Source organism: Centruroides vittatus, unplaced genomic scaffold (genome assembly GCF_030686945.1).
Source record: "Centruroides vittatus isolate TY-2023 unplaced genomic scaffold, ASM3068694v2 contig_986, whole genome shotgun sequence".
In the NCBI taxonomy this organism is placed as follows: Eukaryota; Metazoa; Arthropoda; class Arachnida; order Scorpiones; family Buthidae; genus Centruroides; species Centruroides vittatus.
This window is the reverse complement of record NW_027122655.1, coordinates 1,121,165-1,139,931: the sequence shown is the minus strand read 5'-3', so window position 1 is coordinate 1,139,931 and position 18,767 is coordinate 1,121,165. Positions and strand designations below refer to the sequence as shown.

General features: G+C 35.5%; 1 protein-coding gene across 1 annotated transcript in view; it reads right to left on the bottom strand.

The window, feature by feature from the left end:
* Positions 1-18,767, bottom strand: part of LOC136985994 (F-box only protein 25) — an 81,015-nt gene that overhangs the window by 28,458 nt on the left and 33,790 nt on the right. The window contains exon 2 of the mRNA XM_067283428.1: positions 13,884-13,981. Coding sequence (XP_067139529.1) covers positions 13,884-13,981 — 98 coding nt within the window. The remainder of the gene's footprint in view (positions 1-13,883; positions 13,982-18,767) is intronic.

Here is an 18,767-nt window from a genome sequence, read left to right as displayed (position 1 = left end):
TTATTATTGTGTTGGGTTAAGTGAGAGATACTCGATTAACACCGATGGCTGTGTACTATGCTGGACCAAAGTCAAGGCATAGTAACCAAAACAGAAATTAAAGAAGTGTATCAGTGTGTGTGTCTGTATTCAGAAATTTTCTCACAATATGACATGTATTCAATATAGTGGCCTTCTGTAGTGTGATGTATATGTTTCTATTCAATTGTAATGTGCCCAGGCTTTTGTGTAGTGTGTGTGGTATCACACATGTAGAGGAGAGAACTACAGGTACAATAAGCACCCTATCCATTCTCCACAGATGCCTTATTTCCTGGGCGAGTTCTGTGTACTTGCTAATTTTTTCAGCACATGCGTTTTGTATATTGTGAGTGTTTGGAATGGATATGTCTATAATGTATGTGATTTTATTGTGTTTGTCAATGAGTGTGATGTCTGGTCTGTTGTGGTAAATTGTTTTATCTGTGATTGTGGTTCTATCATAGTACATTTTGTGCGTGTTGTTTTCGAATACTGTCTGTGGAATGTATTTGTAGTATGGCTCGTGGATGTCTACTAATTTGTGTTTCTTTACAAGCTCTTGGTGTATTATATTTCCTACTTGATTATGTCTGTGTAGATAATCTGTCTGTGCCAAGAGCTTGCAACCAGAAGTGATGTGTTGTATAGTTTCTGGCATGACATGACATTTTCTGCATGTGTCATTTGTGAGTGTTGTATCTTTGAGTATGCGTTTTCTGTAGTTTTTAGTATTTATGACCTGATCCTGTACGGCAATCATGAATCCTTCCGTCTCCCCAAAGAGGCATCCCCGTGCTAACCAGCTGTTTGATGCAGTTTTGTCAACAAAATCCTGAGCCAGATCATAAGGATGCCTGCCATAAAGTGCCTTTCGAGCCCACGATTGCTTAATGGTGTCTGTGCTTTTTATATGTTGCGTTGTGTCCATATGATGTGAGTGTAAGTTTAATGGTGTGTTATTTGAGTCTGCTAGAGTTACTGCTTTATGTAATTGTGATGTTTCTTGTTTTTTGTAGAAAAACTCTCGCAGTGACTGTATTTGTTTGTAGTGAAGGTTAACTATGTCAATCAGGCCACGTCCGCCATCTTTACGTGGAAGGGTTAATCTTTCTGTGGCAGATTTAGGATGATGTTGTTTATGCTTAGTAAGTGTAGTTCTTGTTTTCCTTTGGAGTTGCTCGAGATCTGTGTGAGTCCAATGTATAACTCCGAAAGAATATGTAAGTACGGGGATGACATATGTGTTTATTGCTTTGACTGTATGTTTTGCATTTAACTGTGTTCTGAGAATAGCATTTAACCTACTTTGGTATTCTTTAATTAATCTTTGCTTTATTTGTGTATGTTCTGTTAGTTTGGCCTGTTGGAATCCTAAATACTTGTAGAACTCGCCCTCTTCCATGGATTCAATAATGTCTCCATTTCCAAGTGCAAAATCTTCTTTCTTCAGGATTCCTTTTTCTATGTGAACTGTTTTGCATTTATCTAGGCCAAATTCCATTTGTATGTCCTTGGTGTATGAATGTGTGATTTGTAGGAGTTGATGAAGTTGTTTTTGTGTGGATGCATGAAGTTTTATGTCATCCATGTACATGAGATGTGACAGTGTAAACTGTGTTGTTTTTTTGTGTCTGATATTGTAACCATATTGCGTGTTGTTTAACATGTTGGATAATGGGTTCAGGGCTAAGCAGAACCAGAGAGGACTCAAGGAATCTCCTTGAAAAATTCCTCGCCTAATAAAAATTTGGTTTGTTTGTATGGAAGTGTTACTAACCCTCAGAAGTAGTGTTGTTCTCCAGTGCTGCATAGTGTTTTGAAAGAATGCAATGAGTGATGGATGTATTTTGTACATGTGTAGGATATGTAGCAGCCAACTGTGTGGAACACTGTCGAATGCTTTTCTGTAGTCTATATATGCCATGTGTATGTTTCTGTGTTGTCTGTGTGCTTGCCGTAGAATGACTGAATCTATGAGTAACTGTTCTTTGCATCCCCTGTGGTTTCTGCGACAACCTTTTTGTTGTTCTGTTAGAATGTCGTGTTCTTCAACATGTTTGTATATTTTGTTTGCAATACAGGAAGTCAATAATTTGTAGAGTGTTGGAAGACATGTAATTGGTCTGTATTGTGTGGGGTCTGTGGTATTGTTGTTTTTAGGTTTCATGTAGGTGATGCCCTGAGTAAGAAAATTTGGCATGTCTTGTGGATTGATGATGATGTGTGTTAGGTGTTTAGCTAGTTCCTGATGCAGTGATGTAAACTTTTTGTACCAGAAATTGTGAATGTTGTCTACACCAGGTGTCTTCCAGTTGTGTGTTCTGTTAACAGTGTATTGGAAATCATGTATGTTTATTTCAACACAGGGCATAGTTGGTATGTTGTGCAAGTTTCTGTTCTCCTCCTCGATCCAGCCTGCATCAGCATTGTGCATGACAGCACTGGACCAAAGAGAAGACCAATATGTTGTGAGTTCTTCTTCTGTTGGTGTGCCACTGTGCTGTGTATCAGTGTTTGCTTTGTTATTAATTTGTCTGTAAAAGAGTTTTTCATTGTTTGTAAATAATTTATTTTGTTGTTTTCGTAGTGTACATGTTTTGTATCGATTGAGTCTACGTGCTTTGGCAGCAAGTTTTTGTTTTAGTGTATCAATGTATTCTGTAATGTGTGTGTTGTGATGTTCATGTTTTGTGCGTGTTTTTATTTTCTTGAAAATGTTTTTGAGCTGTTTCCTTAATTTGGGTGTTATGTTGTTTTTAGTGTATTGTGTTAGCCTGCCTAATTGCTGTCTAATGTCATTTATTTGTGTTTCTATTCTTCTCTGCCAGGCAGGCTTGTGATAGAATTGTGTTTTCTGTGTATTTGTCTGTGATTGTACTTTCAGTCCATGGTGTGTCACTACTGTGACTGCCCCAGCATAAACTAATGTATGAATGTCTGCGAGTGTAGAAATTGAATGAATGTAGTGTGGTAGTAAGTGAGTGTTTACATAATTTAGTGTTTTTCCTACTTCCTTTGACGTGTTGATTTTTGGTATTCGTGGTCGTTGTGTGGGATCTGTACCTGTATATTTAGTGAGTGTTTCCTGAAATATAAGTGAGAGCATATTAACTAAATCCAAGTCTATGTTATCAGTGATGGATGAGGAAGTGTCTGTAGTATCATTAGTGGTAATTGTTGTATGTGTGTTATTATCAATGCTTGTTACTGGATTATCCTGACAGGTTACATGATCTTCATTAATGTTAGATGTTTCTGTCTGTTGATGTATTTGATCAGCAACCTGTTGTTTGATAAGTTCAAGTGTTGTTTGTGAGATAAGGTTGTTGTGTATAATTGTTCTTTTTTGATCAACAACCCTTTGTTCAGTAACAGTGAGGTGAGGATATTGTTGTGTGAATTTATGGTGTAGTTGTTGTCTGTATGCTGTCATGTTTGTTTCCAGTTTTGTGATCGTGTAATAAGTACGGATGATAAACTCGTTCATTTCTACTGTCCATTTCATCCGTTGGCGTGGTTTTCCAGCCTTTGTGGTCTGTGGATGCATTGCCACAGAAACACCAAGGCTGGGTTGGTTTCTCACGTCTGTTGAGAGCATTGCAGTAGCCATGCTTGGGCCGGTGCTGCTTTCGCCACCGGTAACCAGGGGAGACTGTGACCTATTTTTCGAACGTGAGCCTCTGCCTAACCCACGAACGCGGACCTTGTTAACCCGGGCGACGTCCGAGCCGGTATCACACTTTGATCTAGTTATCACCATAATAAATATCTCCACTGAATGTGGGTGTGGTCACTCTTAGCTTCATTTCTCCCCATAGACCTTACTGGCATGGGTGTCCCTACCAGGAGCTTGTGCTCCAGCCTGCATTGCCCTATGGATCAGTAAAATTACTGGGCTCTCCCACCACGACCAGGTGGTGACCACGGGAGAGTTATTATTATGTTGGGTTAAGTTAGATATACTCGGTTAACACCGGTGGCTGTGTACTATGCCGGACCAAAGTCAAGGCATAGTAACCAAAACAGAAATTAAAGAAGTGTATCAGTGTGTGTGTCTGTATTCAGGAATTTTCTCACAATATGACATGTATTCAATATAGTGGCCTTCTGTAGAGTGATGTATGTGTTTCTATTCAATTCTAATGTGCCCAGGCTTTTGTGTAGTGTGTGTGGTATGACACCTGTAGAGGAGAGAACTACAGGTACAATAAGCACCCCATCCATCCTCCACAGATGCCTTATTTCCTGGGCGAGTTCTGTGTACTTGCTAATTTTTTCAGTGCATGCGTTTTGTATATTGTGAGTGTTTGGAATGGATATGTCTATAATGTATGTGATTTTATTGTGTTTGTCAATGAGTGTGATGTCTGGTCTGTTGTGGTAAATTGTTTTATCTGTGATTATGGCTCTGTCGTAGTACATTTTGTGCATGTCGTTTTCCAATACTGTCTGTGGAATGTATTTGTAGTATGGTTCGTGGATGTCTGCTAATTTGTGTTTCTTTGCAAGCTCTTGGTGTATTATATTTGCTACTTGGTTATGTCTGTGTAAATAATCTGTCTGTGCCAAGAGCTTGCAACCAGAGGTGATGTGTTGTATAGTTTCTGGCATGATGTGACATTTTCTGCATGTGTCATTTGTGAGTGTTGCATCTTTGAGTATGTGTTTTCTGTAGTTTTTAGTATTTATGACCTGATCCTGTATGGCAATCATGAATCCTTCCGTCTCCCCAAAGAGGCATCCCCGAGCTAACCAGCTGTTTGACGCAGTTTTGTCAACAAAATCCTGGGCCAGATCATAAGGATGCCTGCCATGGAGTGCCTTTCGAGCCCACGATTGCTTAATGGTGTCTATGCTTTTTATATGTTGTGTTGTGTCCATATGATGTGAGTGTAAGTTTAATGGTGTGTTATTCGAGTCTGCTAGAGTTACTGCTTTATGTAATTGTGATGTTTCTTGTTTTTTGTAGAAAAACTCTCGCAGTGACTGTATTTGTTTGTAGTGAAGGTTAACTATGTCAATCAGGCCACGTCCGCCATCTTTACGTGGAAGGGTTAATCTTTCTGTGGCGGATTTAGGATGATGTTGTTTATGCTTAGTAAGTGTTGTTCTTGTTTTCCTTTGGAGTTGCTCAAGATCAGTGTGAGTCCAATGTATAACTCCAAAAGAATATGTGAGTACTGGGATGACATATGTGTTTATTGCTTTAACTGTGTGTTTTGCATTTAATTGTGTTCTGAGAATAGCATTTAACCTACTTTGGTATTCTTTAATTAATCTTTGCTTTATTTGTGTATGTTCTGTTAGTTTGGCCTGTTGGAATCCTAAATACTTGTAGAACTCGCCTTCTTCCATGGATTCAATAATGTCTCCATTTCCAAGTGCAAAATCTTCTTTCTTCAGGATTCCTTTTTCTATGTGAACTGTTTTGCATTTATCTAGGCCAAATTCCATTTGTATGTCCTTGGTGTATGAATGTGTGATTTGTAGGAGTTGATGAAGTTGTTTTTGTGTGGATGCATAAAGTTTTATGTCATCCATGTACATGAGATGTGACAGTGTAAACTGTGTTGTTTTTTTGTGTCTAATATTGTAACCATATTGCGTGTTGTTTAACATGTTGGATAATGGGTTCAGGGCTAAGCAGAACCAGAGAGGACTCAAGGAATCTCCTTGAAAAATTCCTCGCCTAATAAAAATTTGGTTTGTTTGTATGGAAGTGTTATTAACCCTGAGATGTAGTGTTGTTCTCCAGTGCTGCATAGTGTTTTGAAAGAATGCAATGAGTGATGGATGTATTTTGTACATGTGTAGGATATGTAGCAGCCAACTGTGTGGAACACTGTCGAATGCTTTTCTGTAGTCTATATATGCCATGTGTATGTTTCTGTGTTGTCTGTGTGCTTGCCGTAGAATGACTGAATCTATGAGTAACTGTTCTTTGCATCCCCTGTGGTTTCTACGACAACCTTTTTGTTGTTCTGTTAGAATGTCGTGTTCTTCAACATGTTTGTATATTTTGTTTGCAATACAGGATGTCAATAATTTGTAGAGTGTTGGAAGACATGTAATTGGTCTGTATTGTGTGGGGTCTGTGGTATTGTTGTTTTTAGGTTTCATGTAGGTGATGCCCTGAGTAAGAAAATTTGGCATGTCTTGTGGATTGATGATGATGTGTGTTAGGTGTTTAGCTAGTTCCTGGTGCAGTGATGTAAACTTTTTGTACCAGAAATTGTGAATGTTGTCTACACCAGGTGTCTTCCAGTTGTGTGTTCTGTTAACAGTGTATTGGAAATCATGTATGTTTATTTCAACACAGGGCATAGTTGGTATGTTGTGCAAGTTTCTGTTCTCCTCCTCGATCCAGCCTGCATCAGCATTGTGCATGACAGCACTGGACCAAAGAGAAGACCAATATGTTGTGAGTTCTTCTTCTGTTGGTGTGCCACTGTGCTGTGTATCAGTGTTTGCTTTGTTATTAATTTGTCTGTAAAAGAGTTTTTCATTGTTTGTAAATAATTTATTTTGTTGTTTTCGTAGTGTACATGTTTTGTATCGATTGAGTCTACGTGCTTTGGCAGCAAGTTTTTGTTTTAGTGTATCAATGTATTCTGTAATGTGTGTGTTGTGATGTTCATGTTTTGTGCGTGTTTTTATTTTCTTGAAAATGTTTTTGAGCTGTTTCCTTAATTTGGGTGTTATGTTGTTTTTAGTGTATTGTGTTAGCCTGCCTAATTGCTGTCTAATGTCATTTATTTGTGTTTCTATTCTTCTCTGCCAGGCAGGCTTGTGATAGAATTGTGTTTTCTGTGTATTTGTCTGTGATTGTACTTTCAGTCCATGGTGTGTCACTACTGTGACTGCCCCAGCATAAACTAATGTATGAATGTCTGCGAGTGTAGAAATTGAATGAATGTAGTGTGGTAGTAAGTGAGTGTTTACATAATTTAGTGTTTTTCCTACTTCCTTTGACGTGTTGATTTTTGGTATTCGTGGTCGTTGTGTGGGATCTGTACCTGTATATTTAGTGAGTGTTTCCTGAAATATAAGTGAGAGCGTATTAACTAAATCCAAGTCTATGTTATCAGTGATGGATGAGGAAGTGTCTGTAGTATCATTAGTGGTAATTGTTGTATGTGTGTTATTATCAATGCTTGTTGCTGGATTATCCTGACAGGTTACATGATCTTCATTAATGTTAGATGTTTCTGTCTGTTGATGTATTTGATCAGCAACCTGTTGTTTGATAAGTTCAAGTGTTGTTTGTGCAATAAGGTTGTTGTGTATAATTGTTCTTTTTTGATCAACAACCCTTTGTTCCGTGACAGTGAGGTGAGGATATTGTTGTGTGAATTTATGGTGTAGTTGTTGTCTGTATGCTGTCATGTTTGTTTCAAGTTTTGTGATTGTGTAGTAAGTACGGATGATAAACTCGTTCATTTCTACTGTCCATTTCATCCGTTGGCGTGGTTTTCCAGCCTTTGTGGTCTGTGGATGCATTGCCACAGAAACACCAAGGCTGGGTTGGTTCCTCACATCTGTTGAGGGCATTGCAGTAGCCATGCTTGGGCCGGTGCTGCTTTCGCCACCGGTAACCAGGGGAGACTGTGGCCTATTTTTCGAACGTGAGCCTCTGCCTAACTCACGAACGCGGACCTTGTTAACCCGGGCGACGTCCGAGCCGGTATCACACTTTGATCTAGTTATCACCATAATAAATATCTCCACAGAATGTGGGTGTGGTCACTCTTAGCTTCATTTCTCCCCATAGACCTTACTGGCATGGGTGTCCCTACCAGGAGCTTATGCTCCAGCCTGCATTGCCCTATGGATCAGTAAAATTACTGGGCTCTCCCACCACGACCAGGTGGTGACCATGGGAGAGTTATTATTATTATTATTATGTTGGGTTAAGTGAGATATACTCGGTTAACACCGGTGGCTGTGTACTATGCCGGACCAAAGTCAAGGCATAGTAACCAAAACAGAAATTAAAGAAGTGTATCAGTGTGTGTGTCTGTATTCAGGAATTTTCTCACAATATGACATGTATTCAATATAGTGGCCTTCTGTAGTGTGATGTATGTGTTTCTATTCAATTCTAATGTGCCCAGGCTTTTGTGTAGTGTGTGTGGTATGACACCTGTAGAGGAGAGAACAACAGGTACAATAAGCACCCTATCCATCCTCCACAGATGCCTTATTTCCTGGGCGAGTTCTGTGTACTTGCTAATTTTTTCAGTGCATGCGTTTTGTATATTGTGAGTGTTTGGAATGGATATGTCTATAATGTATGTGATTTTATTGTGTTTGTCAATGAGTGTGATGTCTGGTCTGTTGTGGTAAATTGTTTTATCTGTGATTATGGCTCTGTCGTAGTACATTTTGTGCGTGTTGTTTTCCAATACTGTCTGTGGAATGTATTTGTAGTATGGTTCGTGGATGTCTACTAATTTGTGTTTCTTTGCAAGCTCTTGGTGTATTATATTTGCTACTTGATTATGTCTGTGTAAATAATCTGTCTGTGCCAAGAGCTTGCAACCAGAGGTGATGTGTTGTATAGTTTCTGGCATGATGTGACATTTTCTGCATGTGTCATTTGTGAGTGTTGCATCTTTGAGTATGTGTTTTCTGTAGTTTTTAGTATTTATGACCTGATCCTGTATGGCAATCATGAATCCTTCCGTCTCCCCAAAGAGGCATCCCCGAGCTAACCAGCTGTTTGACGCAGTTTTGTCAACAAAATCCTGGGCCAGATCGTAAGGATGCCTGCCATGGAGTGCCTTTCGAGCCCACGATTGCTTAATGGTGTCTATGCTTTTTATATGTTGTGTTGTGTCCATATTATGAGAGTGTAAGTTTAATGGTGTGTTATTCGAGTCTGCTAGAGTTACTGCTTTATGTAATTGTGATGTTTCTTGTTTTTTGTAGAAAAACTCTCGCAGTGACTGTATTTGTTTGTAGTGAAGGTTAACTATGTCAATCAGGCCACGTCCGCCATCTTTACGTGGAAGGGTTAATCTTTCTGTGGCGGATTTAGGATGATGTTGTTTATGCTTAGTAAGTGTTGTTCTTGTTTTCCTTTGGAGTTGCTCAAGATCAGTGTGAGTCCAATGTATAACTCCAAAAGAATATGGTGACCATGGGAGAGTTGTTGTTGTTATTATTATTATTATTATTATTATTATTATACATATATATTACATTGCATAAAGTCATACATAAAGATGGCATATCCCAGGAGTTTTCTTCATTTGAAATAATAATAGACTCTTACATAAAAATATAAATTTTTAAAGGCTTTTCTTTTCCTGTTTCACAGACCAATTTAGAAGTAACAATTAATTCACTTGAAAAAATAAGAGATCTTTTTAAAACATCAAAAATAGGTTTTTAAAAATTATCACAAAGTTCTAAATTGGTCTGTGAAACAGGAAAAGAAAAGAATTTAAAAATTTATATTTTTATGTAAGTCTCTATTATTATTTCAAATGAAGAAAACTCCTGGGATATGCTGTCTTTATGTATGACTTTATGCAAAGTAACTTTGTGATTATCAAGTAGGACTACCAGAGGGCTAGAAGCAGTTAAAAATGCTACAAGACATGGTAGATATTGTGAATTTTTAATCATTGTTTTACTGTGAAGGCACTGTAGCCTCTAATAAAAGGTCAGCATTTTGATCATATTTTAACTTTGTGACAATTTTTAATAATCTATTTATGATGTCTTAAGAAGATTTTTTATTTCTTCAAGCAAATTAACTGTTACTTTTAAATTGGTCTGTGAAACAGGAAAAGAAAAGACTTTAAAAATTTATATTTTTGTGTAAGTCTTTATTATTATTTCAAATATATATTACAGTTTAAAAAACTACTATTAACTGTAATACGTATATTATTTATATATTCCTCATTGTTTATAGAAATTCTAGTTTCAAAAATATGGAGACAAAGATAATAATTAAAAAGAGTTGTACTGGACCCCATGAAATGAATGGTGACAAACTACAGTAGCGTAGTGAGGGGGTGGCATGAAGGTAATAGTAACTATTCATAATATATTATAGATATTTTAAAGTAGGTACTACATTCTATTATTACTTGTATTATATTCTTATTATGAGTAAATTCTATATATTATATTACTATGTGTTTCTGGGGGGCACTAATAAAGTGTCGTGCCCCAGGTGCTAGTTATGTTTGCTATGTCACTGACAAACAATGCCATGAATTTCTCAACATAACTTATTCCCTTCTGATGTCAACACTGTATTTTTTGTATGGCTCAGATAAGTCTAAGTATACCTTATACCACCCATATCTTGGACATCTCTTTGCAAGTCATCAATGGTATGAAATTTCTTTTCTCGTAGTACGTCTCATCTTACCGAAAAAAAGCATAGTCCAATGACACCAAATCTGGGGAATATGTGGTAGGTCAGTAAACCTATGATGGCAATTTTTCTGTTGTTTATTGTTGTATTATTGTTCAGAATGAGTACTCCTCACCCCCACTTCTCTTGTCAACACTTGACAAGAGAAATGGTCTGTTAGATTCATTAATACAAATTCTCATTTATTGCAGGATGTTGTCTCCAGTATTCTGCAATAAATGTCACTTAATTTATGAGCTCTATGACGGCTTTTCTTTTCCACTTCTTATTACACCACCATTCAGAATCAGGACAAACTTTAGAAAATCACATTTTATCAGCTTGTCCTGTTTCTGCTCATAAATTGAATACATGACTAGACAAGAACTCAATAAATGCCACTGTTCACTGTTATTCTGGAAGCCACTCAATTAACAGAATGCCCACTGTGTTGCAAAATACTGTTACCATTTTTTCATTGACACATGAAAACCTTGTAAGCACCACTACAGGTCAAACAAGTTTTATATCAGTTGTGCAAGCCCTTGGAGTATTCATGCTCTATAAAAATCTTGGAAGCATTTGACCAATAAAATTGGCTGTACTGTTACTTGTGATTAAGCTCATATTAGTTAGGCAGTCATTGTTGATGAAACCTCATAAATGACAATCTTTTTCTCTGTTGTTTAGTCAGTAATTTACTACATGATTACAACTTATAATGAACCTTCACACGAGAAAATCTTACACTATTATATGAATAGTAATTGTCTTTTATTGTTCCTGTAAAATTGATTCTTAACGCTTATGGAGTTTTCATGTGCCAACAACAATTTACTTTCTCAGTAGAAGAGGAATACCCAAACTTTCTTGCACACACTTTCATTTTCATATTTGAAACTATTCACATACCAAGTGGTTCATGTTTGACCATGGTAATTGCCCTCCACCATCCACAAGTTCACTCAACATACTGACACTATACTCCCTGTACAAAGCATAAATGTGGCAGATTAGCATCATCTCTTCATGAAACATGGAATAACGTTCAAGATATATTTCCACAAATTTCTGCACTCCAATTTTTGCCTATAGATATAACCATAAGTACCAATCATTACTGGATAATTCTCATGTATAGTGGCCGGCAAGGAATTCATTTTCATCCTTTCAACTTTTATTTCCAGGTCTATTTAAATACATTAAAAGCTTTCTGCAAATTACAGCCTTCAGAGTTTTCTCTATGCATCATATATGCATTTAACATCACTTAAAACTTTAAAACTATTTGTCTTATGTAATTGACATACAAATGCAGAAAAGATCAAGTCAGCAACAGTCTAAAAACTTTTTTATTTACATATAATGAACAACACAGTTTATTTGTGATGATTCCTGATTGCTGTTTTGAATAATGTATGATGCCATTGATTCAAAACTAGGTCATTGTACAATGTCCTTGTATCACAATAAAATTGAGGCAGAGCCAGAATGAAAGAAGTGATCTCTGCACCTGCCAGTCACAGCAGAGGCGATTCTTGTACTGTACCTGCTGGACATGGATAATGCAAGGATCTTGTCTCCCAGGTACAGAAAGACAATCCTTTGTAGTGCTCCGCTACTATGGTTGTTTTAATTGTATTAATTTTGTAAAATTATGTAATTGCTTTCCGTTGATTAAAGAATATTGTATCGGGTTTTATTGTTATGCGTAACGTAATGTCCTACGTTCCATATCACCTTTTTGGGGACTCAGCAGTCGTGGCTGTGGACTGGTTAAGAGAAGGTCATGTGAGAGAAACAAGTTCCCGGATGGCGGGAGTTATAAAAATGCATGTCCCACATGGCTGAACTCCTTTTTTTTCTTTGGGTTCGTCTTCAGACTGGACTGGACTTTCGAGCCCCCACCTGGACTGAAAGGTGAGAGAAGATCATTGTGGTGATACGACAGAAGTGATAGGATATTATTATGCTGTGTGCAAAGGGCAATCCAAATCCATCGAATAGGTATTTTCATCCATACTGACGAGTAATTTTTGTAAGAACGTACTTAAGAACCAGGTTTACTCATTCAGACATTTATTTCATTGATTCTGCTTTTTATTTTATTGTTCGTTAAACCAAGTGATGACCACGTGTTGATTAACAAAAGAGTATCTAATTCAGCTAAGTGATTGTTCTAAGAAGATGCAACAACCTGGTATACCAACTTGTAAATAATTGTATATATATTAGGAATAATTGCATAGTAGTAGTAGTATTAATAATTGACTTAGAATTACCTATGTAATTAGTAGATAAGATCAAGATAACTGTATAACCGATAAGAACATTATTTGAGAATTAAGCTGATTTGTCATGTTTTTATTAATATTAAATTTGGTTCTATCAATATGTTTCTTTTGTTTTGTAAAAGTCCTCAATTCACTACCCTGCAAATAGACCAGATATATTTCGATATATCTAAGTCACTACACCTTGCATTGGCCAGGTATGGAGAAACATGCCTTGCACTTGCTGACATGGTGAGGCGATCCAAAGAACAAAGCAATCACTCTTGGATCACCTCTTTTCACAAGTATTTTCTGTTAGGTGCACACAATGCTGCTTTTATTTTTGACCCCTAGGCCTAAATTCTGTTAGGCTTGCTCAGTTGCATCAGAGAGCATGGACATTGTTTTTAATTAGAGGGGTTAAAGTGACAAAATTGGGGACTCCTATATTTTTACATTTAAATGGATCCTCATTACGTTTTTGGATTCCTCACTGCAATTAATGGAAAATTTTGAGAACAAACTCTATTCTATAGTGAAGCCCATAAAAGATGTGCTAGTGACCGTGAAACATCTCAAGACAACATTACTCAATTCATGTGATATCGCTTTATTGTGTGCACTCATGAAACGACCTTATATCTCAAAAACAAAGTCATAAACTCTCCTTTTTTATTACAGTTGTGGATGCCTCATCACAATTAATGGAAAATGGCAAAGTTTAATCAAAATTGATCAAACAAATTTCGAGAACTAACACAATTCTGTAAGCCATATAGAACAGGCTTTGCTAACACACTACCTCAACAAGACAGTGAATATTGGGGTTTTTGGCAGGTTAACTTCTCCAATTTGGAAAGAATTAAAACACTAAATAATAGATATAAATTATATATAATATATTGTAATTGTTTGTACTTGTTCCATTACTCTTTAGTCTACTGTATTGTTACTCTATATACCTATATAACACAAAGTTTATTAATTTTTACACTAAAGAAAATTTTTTTTAAACCTCACCCTTTTAAAAATTCTGCACATTGGTCTAATTCTAAGATGCACCTCTATTTCAGACAAGTAAAAATGGATTAAAAAAAAGTCATGAAATGAAGGAAACACAGAATATCTATTTGTTGAAAAATTTTAAAAATTAATTTGTGATATTATAAATATAATTAATTAATTATTAAAAACTAGTAAATTTGAAAACATACCAGCATTGTTGTTTGCATCTGCATTATTATTATTCTCATCATTATCACAATTATTTAAATTACATCTATAATTCACATTGCATCTTTCTAGTGCTAATCTGAAAAAAGAATAAACATTGTTATAGATTTAAAAAACTAATTAAATAAATGCATTTATTATTTACAAGAAAAAAACTGAAAATAAAGCTTTTGACTTTTAGCAAAATAAAAAGATCTATTAAAAATTATTCATTCCAGAAAGATAAATCTGATGTTACAGAATGATAACAAAAGTTACATGTACTCAATCAGGAAATTTTACAAATCTTTTTGTCTATTTCACATAGACGAAAACATCCGTAAATTTTTCTTTTTTCTTGTTATTTGCTGGTGTTGGTTTTATGAGTGATACATTTCTACAACTTTTTAGTTTTATCTATTTGCAAAAGAATCGAGAGTTGAGTATTTAATATGGTGGCTATGGATAGAGAAATCACCAGATGAAATCTGCTAAATATTTTTTTGTTGTTATGTTTTGCTATTATTTAGTCAGTCAAACTGCACATAGATTACAAATCATTGGTTGAAGCCAGAATAAATTAAAATTAATTGTTAGCATAATTTTATACATTAATTTCATCATTAGTAATAATATGCACTTTATTTTTTTAATATTTGGTAACTTAAAAATTATTAAAATAATGCAAACCCAGGTAAACTGGTTATAAGTTTGTACCACATATTTGCCGTAATGAATTGCATAATGTAGTATACTAAATGAATCAATACCATGTGACAGGGAAAATCAAATTCATATGATACATAAAAAAATGAAAAATATCTTCTAAGACACACTTCTTCATTTATACTTATTATCTGATACTATTTTCTATAAATATTCTATCACCAATATCAGTTTATTACATAAATTGCAAGATATAAGCTACATGATATTTAATATAAATTTTTCTCTAGCTAAATGTCTTATAAATTAAAAATACCAGTTCATAATTTCTTCATTACTAATGACATATTAAATTATGTATTACAAATTAATGTTTTATGATGCCTCTTAAGAAATACAATACAGGACCTAGACGAATAGAATAGTACGGGTATATATGCAGTTTGACAAGATCAAACTTAAATTTTGTGAGGCCCCATTTAAAGATACTAAGATAACTCCAATAATAATAATAAGAGAACTCCATTTCTTCTTGCACCTCACTAACAAGCTAGTTGTATGGAGTCTTCCAGGTTTTCTTACCTCTAACACTTAAATAGGAGTCAGTTTCCCATAAAAATTCTCTGGGAAGCCAGCTCTCCCTTGGCAGATCGCATATATGTCACATTGCCGTACACCATTGATCTAATGAAATTTCTTGCAACCCAGCCCAGAGTAAATTTTTTATAACACTAATATTTATCATTGTAATATTTACATAATGAAATTTGTTATTTTTTATTTTTTACTTTTTGTCAAAATTAACTTTATTGCAAACCCTACGTCTGGATTTGCAAGTGGTGCCAAACTTTCTCGATTCTAAATACGGGTCCGAAATTCAAAAGCAGGGGAAAAAAGCAAAAAAAGTTGAAAGAACAGCAAATTTTAAAATTCCTATTTTCTTGTTTACAATTTCCACAGTTTTAATAAAAATAAAACAATAAAGATTGACAATATAACATACACTATCATTGGGGAGTATATTGAGAGTGCTCAAAAAATTTATTTACCGATTTTCCTAAGAGTACTCACAACGTCAGCCTGTATTGATCCATTATATATTACTAAAACACAATATTCTTTGTTTAAGATTTAAGTAGATCTGTTAATAATAGGTATAAAGTGTAACAAATAACTTTTTATTTGGATCTAAATTGAAAATACTTTACAAGTTAAAAAGGTTCATTTCAAAAAAGTCAAAATAAACAACAATAAATTATTATTCTCTATCATTACCAATTTTTGAGGAGATAAGATAATTAGGGGTATAAATATATCTTAGCGCAAGATAGTCTGTCATCAAAATCATGATGTTTACAATGCAAACAATACTATGGATTACGATGTTACATCCACCAGAGGTTATAGTCAGGACAAAATTCATTTTGGAGATGATATTAAATTAATAAAGCTGGTTCCTTTTAGAAAAAAGTTGTAATTTACGTAAATATTTAGTTTTAAATAATTCTCCTCGAAAATCGGTAATTACAGAAAAGACTAATTTCTTGTTGTTTATTTTGAGAAGTTTTAAAAAGAATTTAACTTCGTTGTTTTTCCTTTCTTTTTTTTTAATTAACCTTTTTAACTTGTAAAACAACCACTGTTAAATTTTACAAATAGTTTTTATACGAAAATACTTTCATTCGTCGACGAATTCGAAACGAAAAATTGTTGTCAACCGTTCACACCGAGGTGTTTATCTTAAAAAGTCATATATCGCGTGTAATTAGTAACACAAGTGCGCCGTTGAGAAGTATTACAAGAATACCTTCGAGCTACTTATTGTAATGAGGTAAGAAAGAAACGATGCGTAAAAGGCGTCCGAATATAACCGATTTAATCATGCGTAGTGAGAATGTAGGTGGACTAAACTGAAATGGAGCGAGACCGTTTTCCATCAGATTCTAAAATCGTTCAACCATTAGAGCTCTACAAATTTCCTACTCGAGTGAGACTTGAATCGAAAAGTCTTTGTGTTAGGTTATTGAGTCTATCGATCGCTACGGAAGAAAATCCAGCAAGGAGTTGATTATTCTTGTTCTTGTTCACGCAGGGCCGGCCTTCTCGATAAAGGGGCCCGGGTGCAAGAAACTTTCCCAGCAACATTTAAAACTGCATGTGTGGCGCCTTCTGTTATGATATTTTATTATTAAAAATTTTACATTTTTTTAATTATTATAAAAATGGCAAAAATTAAATTTTGATGGTAGGGATGAATTTTATAAAAAAAAAAATTGTAAATGTTAATAACTAGGAAAATCGTCGTTTAGTCCGACTCTACTCGAGATATAACATACGACCCACCACCCCGTCAACCTTTAACCACCAAAATGTAATAGCATCGACCCCCTAATACGTAAACCTCCCTGAAAATTCAGAAATTTTTGACAATAAGCACGGGAGTTATTAAGCTTCAAAATCGTGCCCCCCACACACACACATACAGAAAAAAACGCCGAACTTTTTTTTGCATTTCTCGACGTTACAAGGCTCCGGAGCAGTGGCGTAGCTACGGTTCTCCGGGCCCGGTGCAGAACCAGATTTGTGGACCCCCGAAAATATTTTTCGGGTCTTTGTTCTTGTGATTTTGGGGCCCCCATGGGCCTATCGCTTTCCAGGGGCCCGGTGCGGACCGCATCCCCTAGCTACGCCACTGCTCCGGAGTTCAAAGATATAAAAATGTTGGGGATCATTTTTTGACCGATCGTCATACTTTCCCTCCGTTATATATAACAGAGTCGGGAAAGTAAAAAAAGAGGATCGAAACTCCAAAAAATTCTCTTCTGGAAAGATCGCGATGGCTCTCCGCATTCGATACATAAAGCTATAATCTAAATATTACGTACACGAAAGACGAAAGTTCCAGATGAAACTATGGATTATTTACGTTTATTTTCGTTGTCCGTATTTACGATTAATCCCCATTCGAAATACTCGAGACTGTCCAGAGAGAGAGAAGCTAGGGATTTTTCCCTGGCTCGGAGTGGATCCTACTTCTGCAAAATGAATGTTATTTTCACTAACAAAATAAAATCTTTAGGCCTTCTTTTTATTACGAGAACAACGTTGTTTTATTGACAAATGAAAGCATTCAGTTAAAAGGACTACTTCTACCCTCGGGCCCGGTACAAGATCTCCACGGCCCTGAAAATCCTACGCTTACTTATCAGTGGTTAAACGCGGATTCCACGCACGGATCTGATCTTTTCAAAAGTACCGTTCTTGATACATTTATAAATAAACGTAAGTTGTTAATTTAAACATTAACAATTATCAAATTATATTTTCTTTTCGATTAATTTCTGAACTACGAACTCTTTCGTATTAAATAGTTCGTTCCACGAATCTCGACCGGGCTGTGAAGATGCTCAGTAGCAAGGATCTTATTTACTTGAAGGGAACAGGGATGGAGAGTCGGAGTTAGGAGTCGTATCGTTTCATGGGAATCGGAAATCGTATATTTTTCCGCAGACTCTCCATCCCTGGAAGGAAACGGGTTGTTTGACGAATCTTCGACGTGGTCACAGCGCATTACCAAACACGGACTCTCGACCCGTATAAAACTTCCAGAACCCCCAACAGAGTATCCGAGATTATCCGGCCAAGATGTGTGAAACGATCCGTAATTCTCGATCGAGACCAAAAGTCGGATGCTGGAACGTTCTTCAATCTCATGTTCTTCGTAGATCCGTAGAATATTACGAAGAATACTAAGGCCAAAATTTATAAAACTTTGGGAAGTGAAGAAATTAAAATAATACTAACTCTAATTTTCAATTAGAATTTTATAATTTCAAAAACACTCGAGAAAAAATAATTATATACCCTAATCCAATGTTCTCTCTATTTTTTTTTTTTTTTTGTTTTTTTATATAGATGAGCGGAACATGTACTTCTCTGAGCAAAAAAAATTTTGCTGAACAGATTCTAAGCAAAAAATTTTTGAGCATATATATATATAAAATCTTATTTTTTCGTACAAAAATTAAAATAATTAATTATAAAGTAGAGATTAAAATTCATTTTAAAACTTACTTTTATACAAAATATTATCTTTTGTCAATAATTTAATGTATTTAATCGAAATATACGTAGCAATAATCATGTTGCAGGCAGTGAAAAATAAGTAAACAACAATACAAATCAGTGTGCATGCTCGCCTGCGTGGCACAAATTATCGT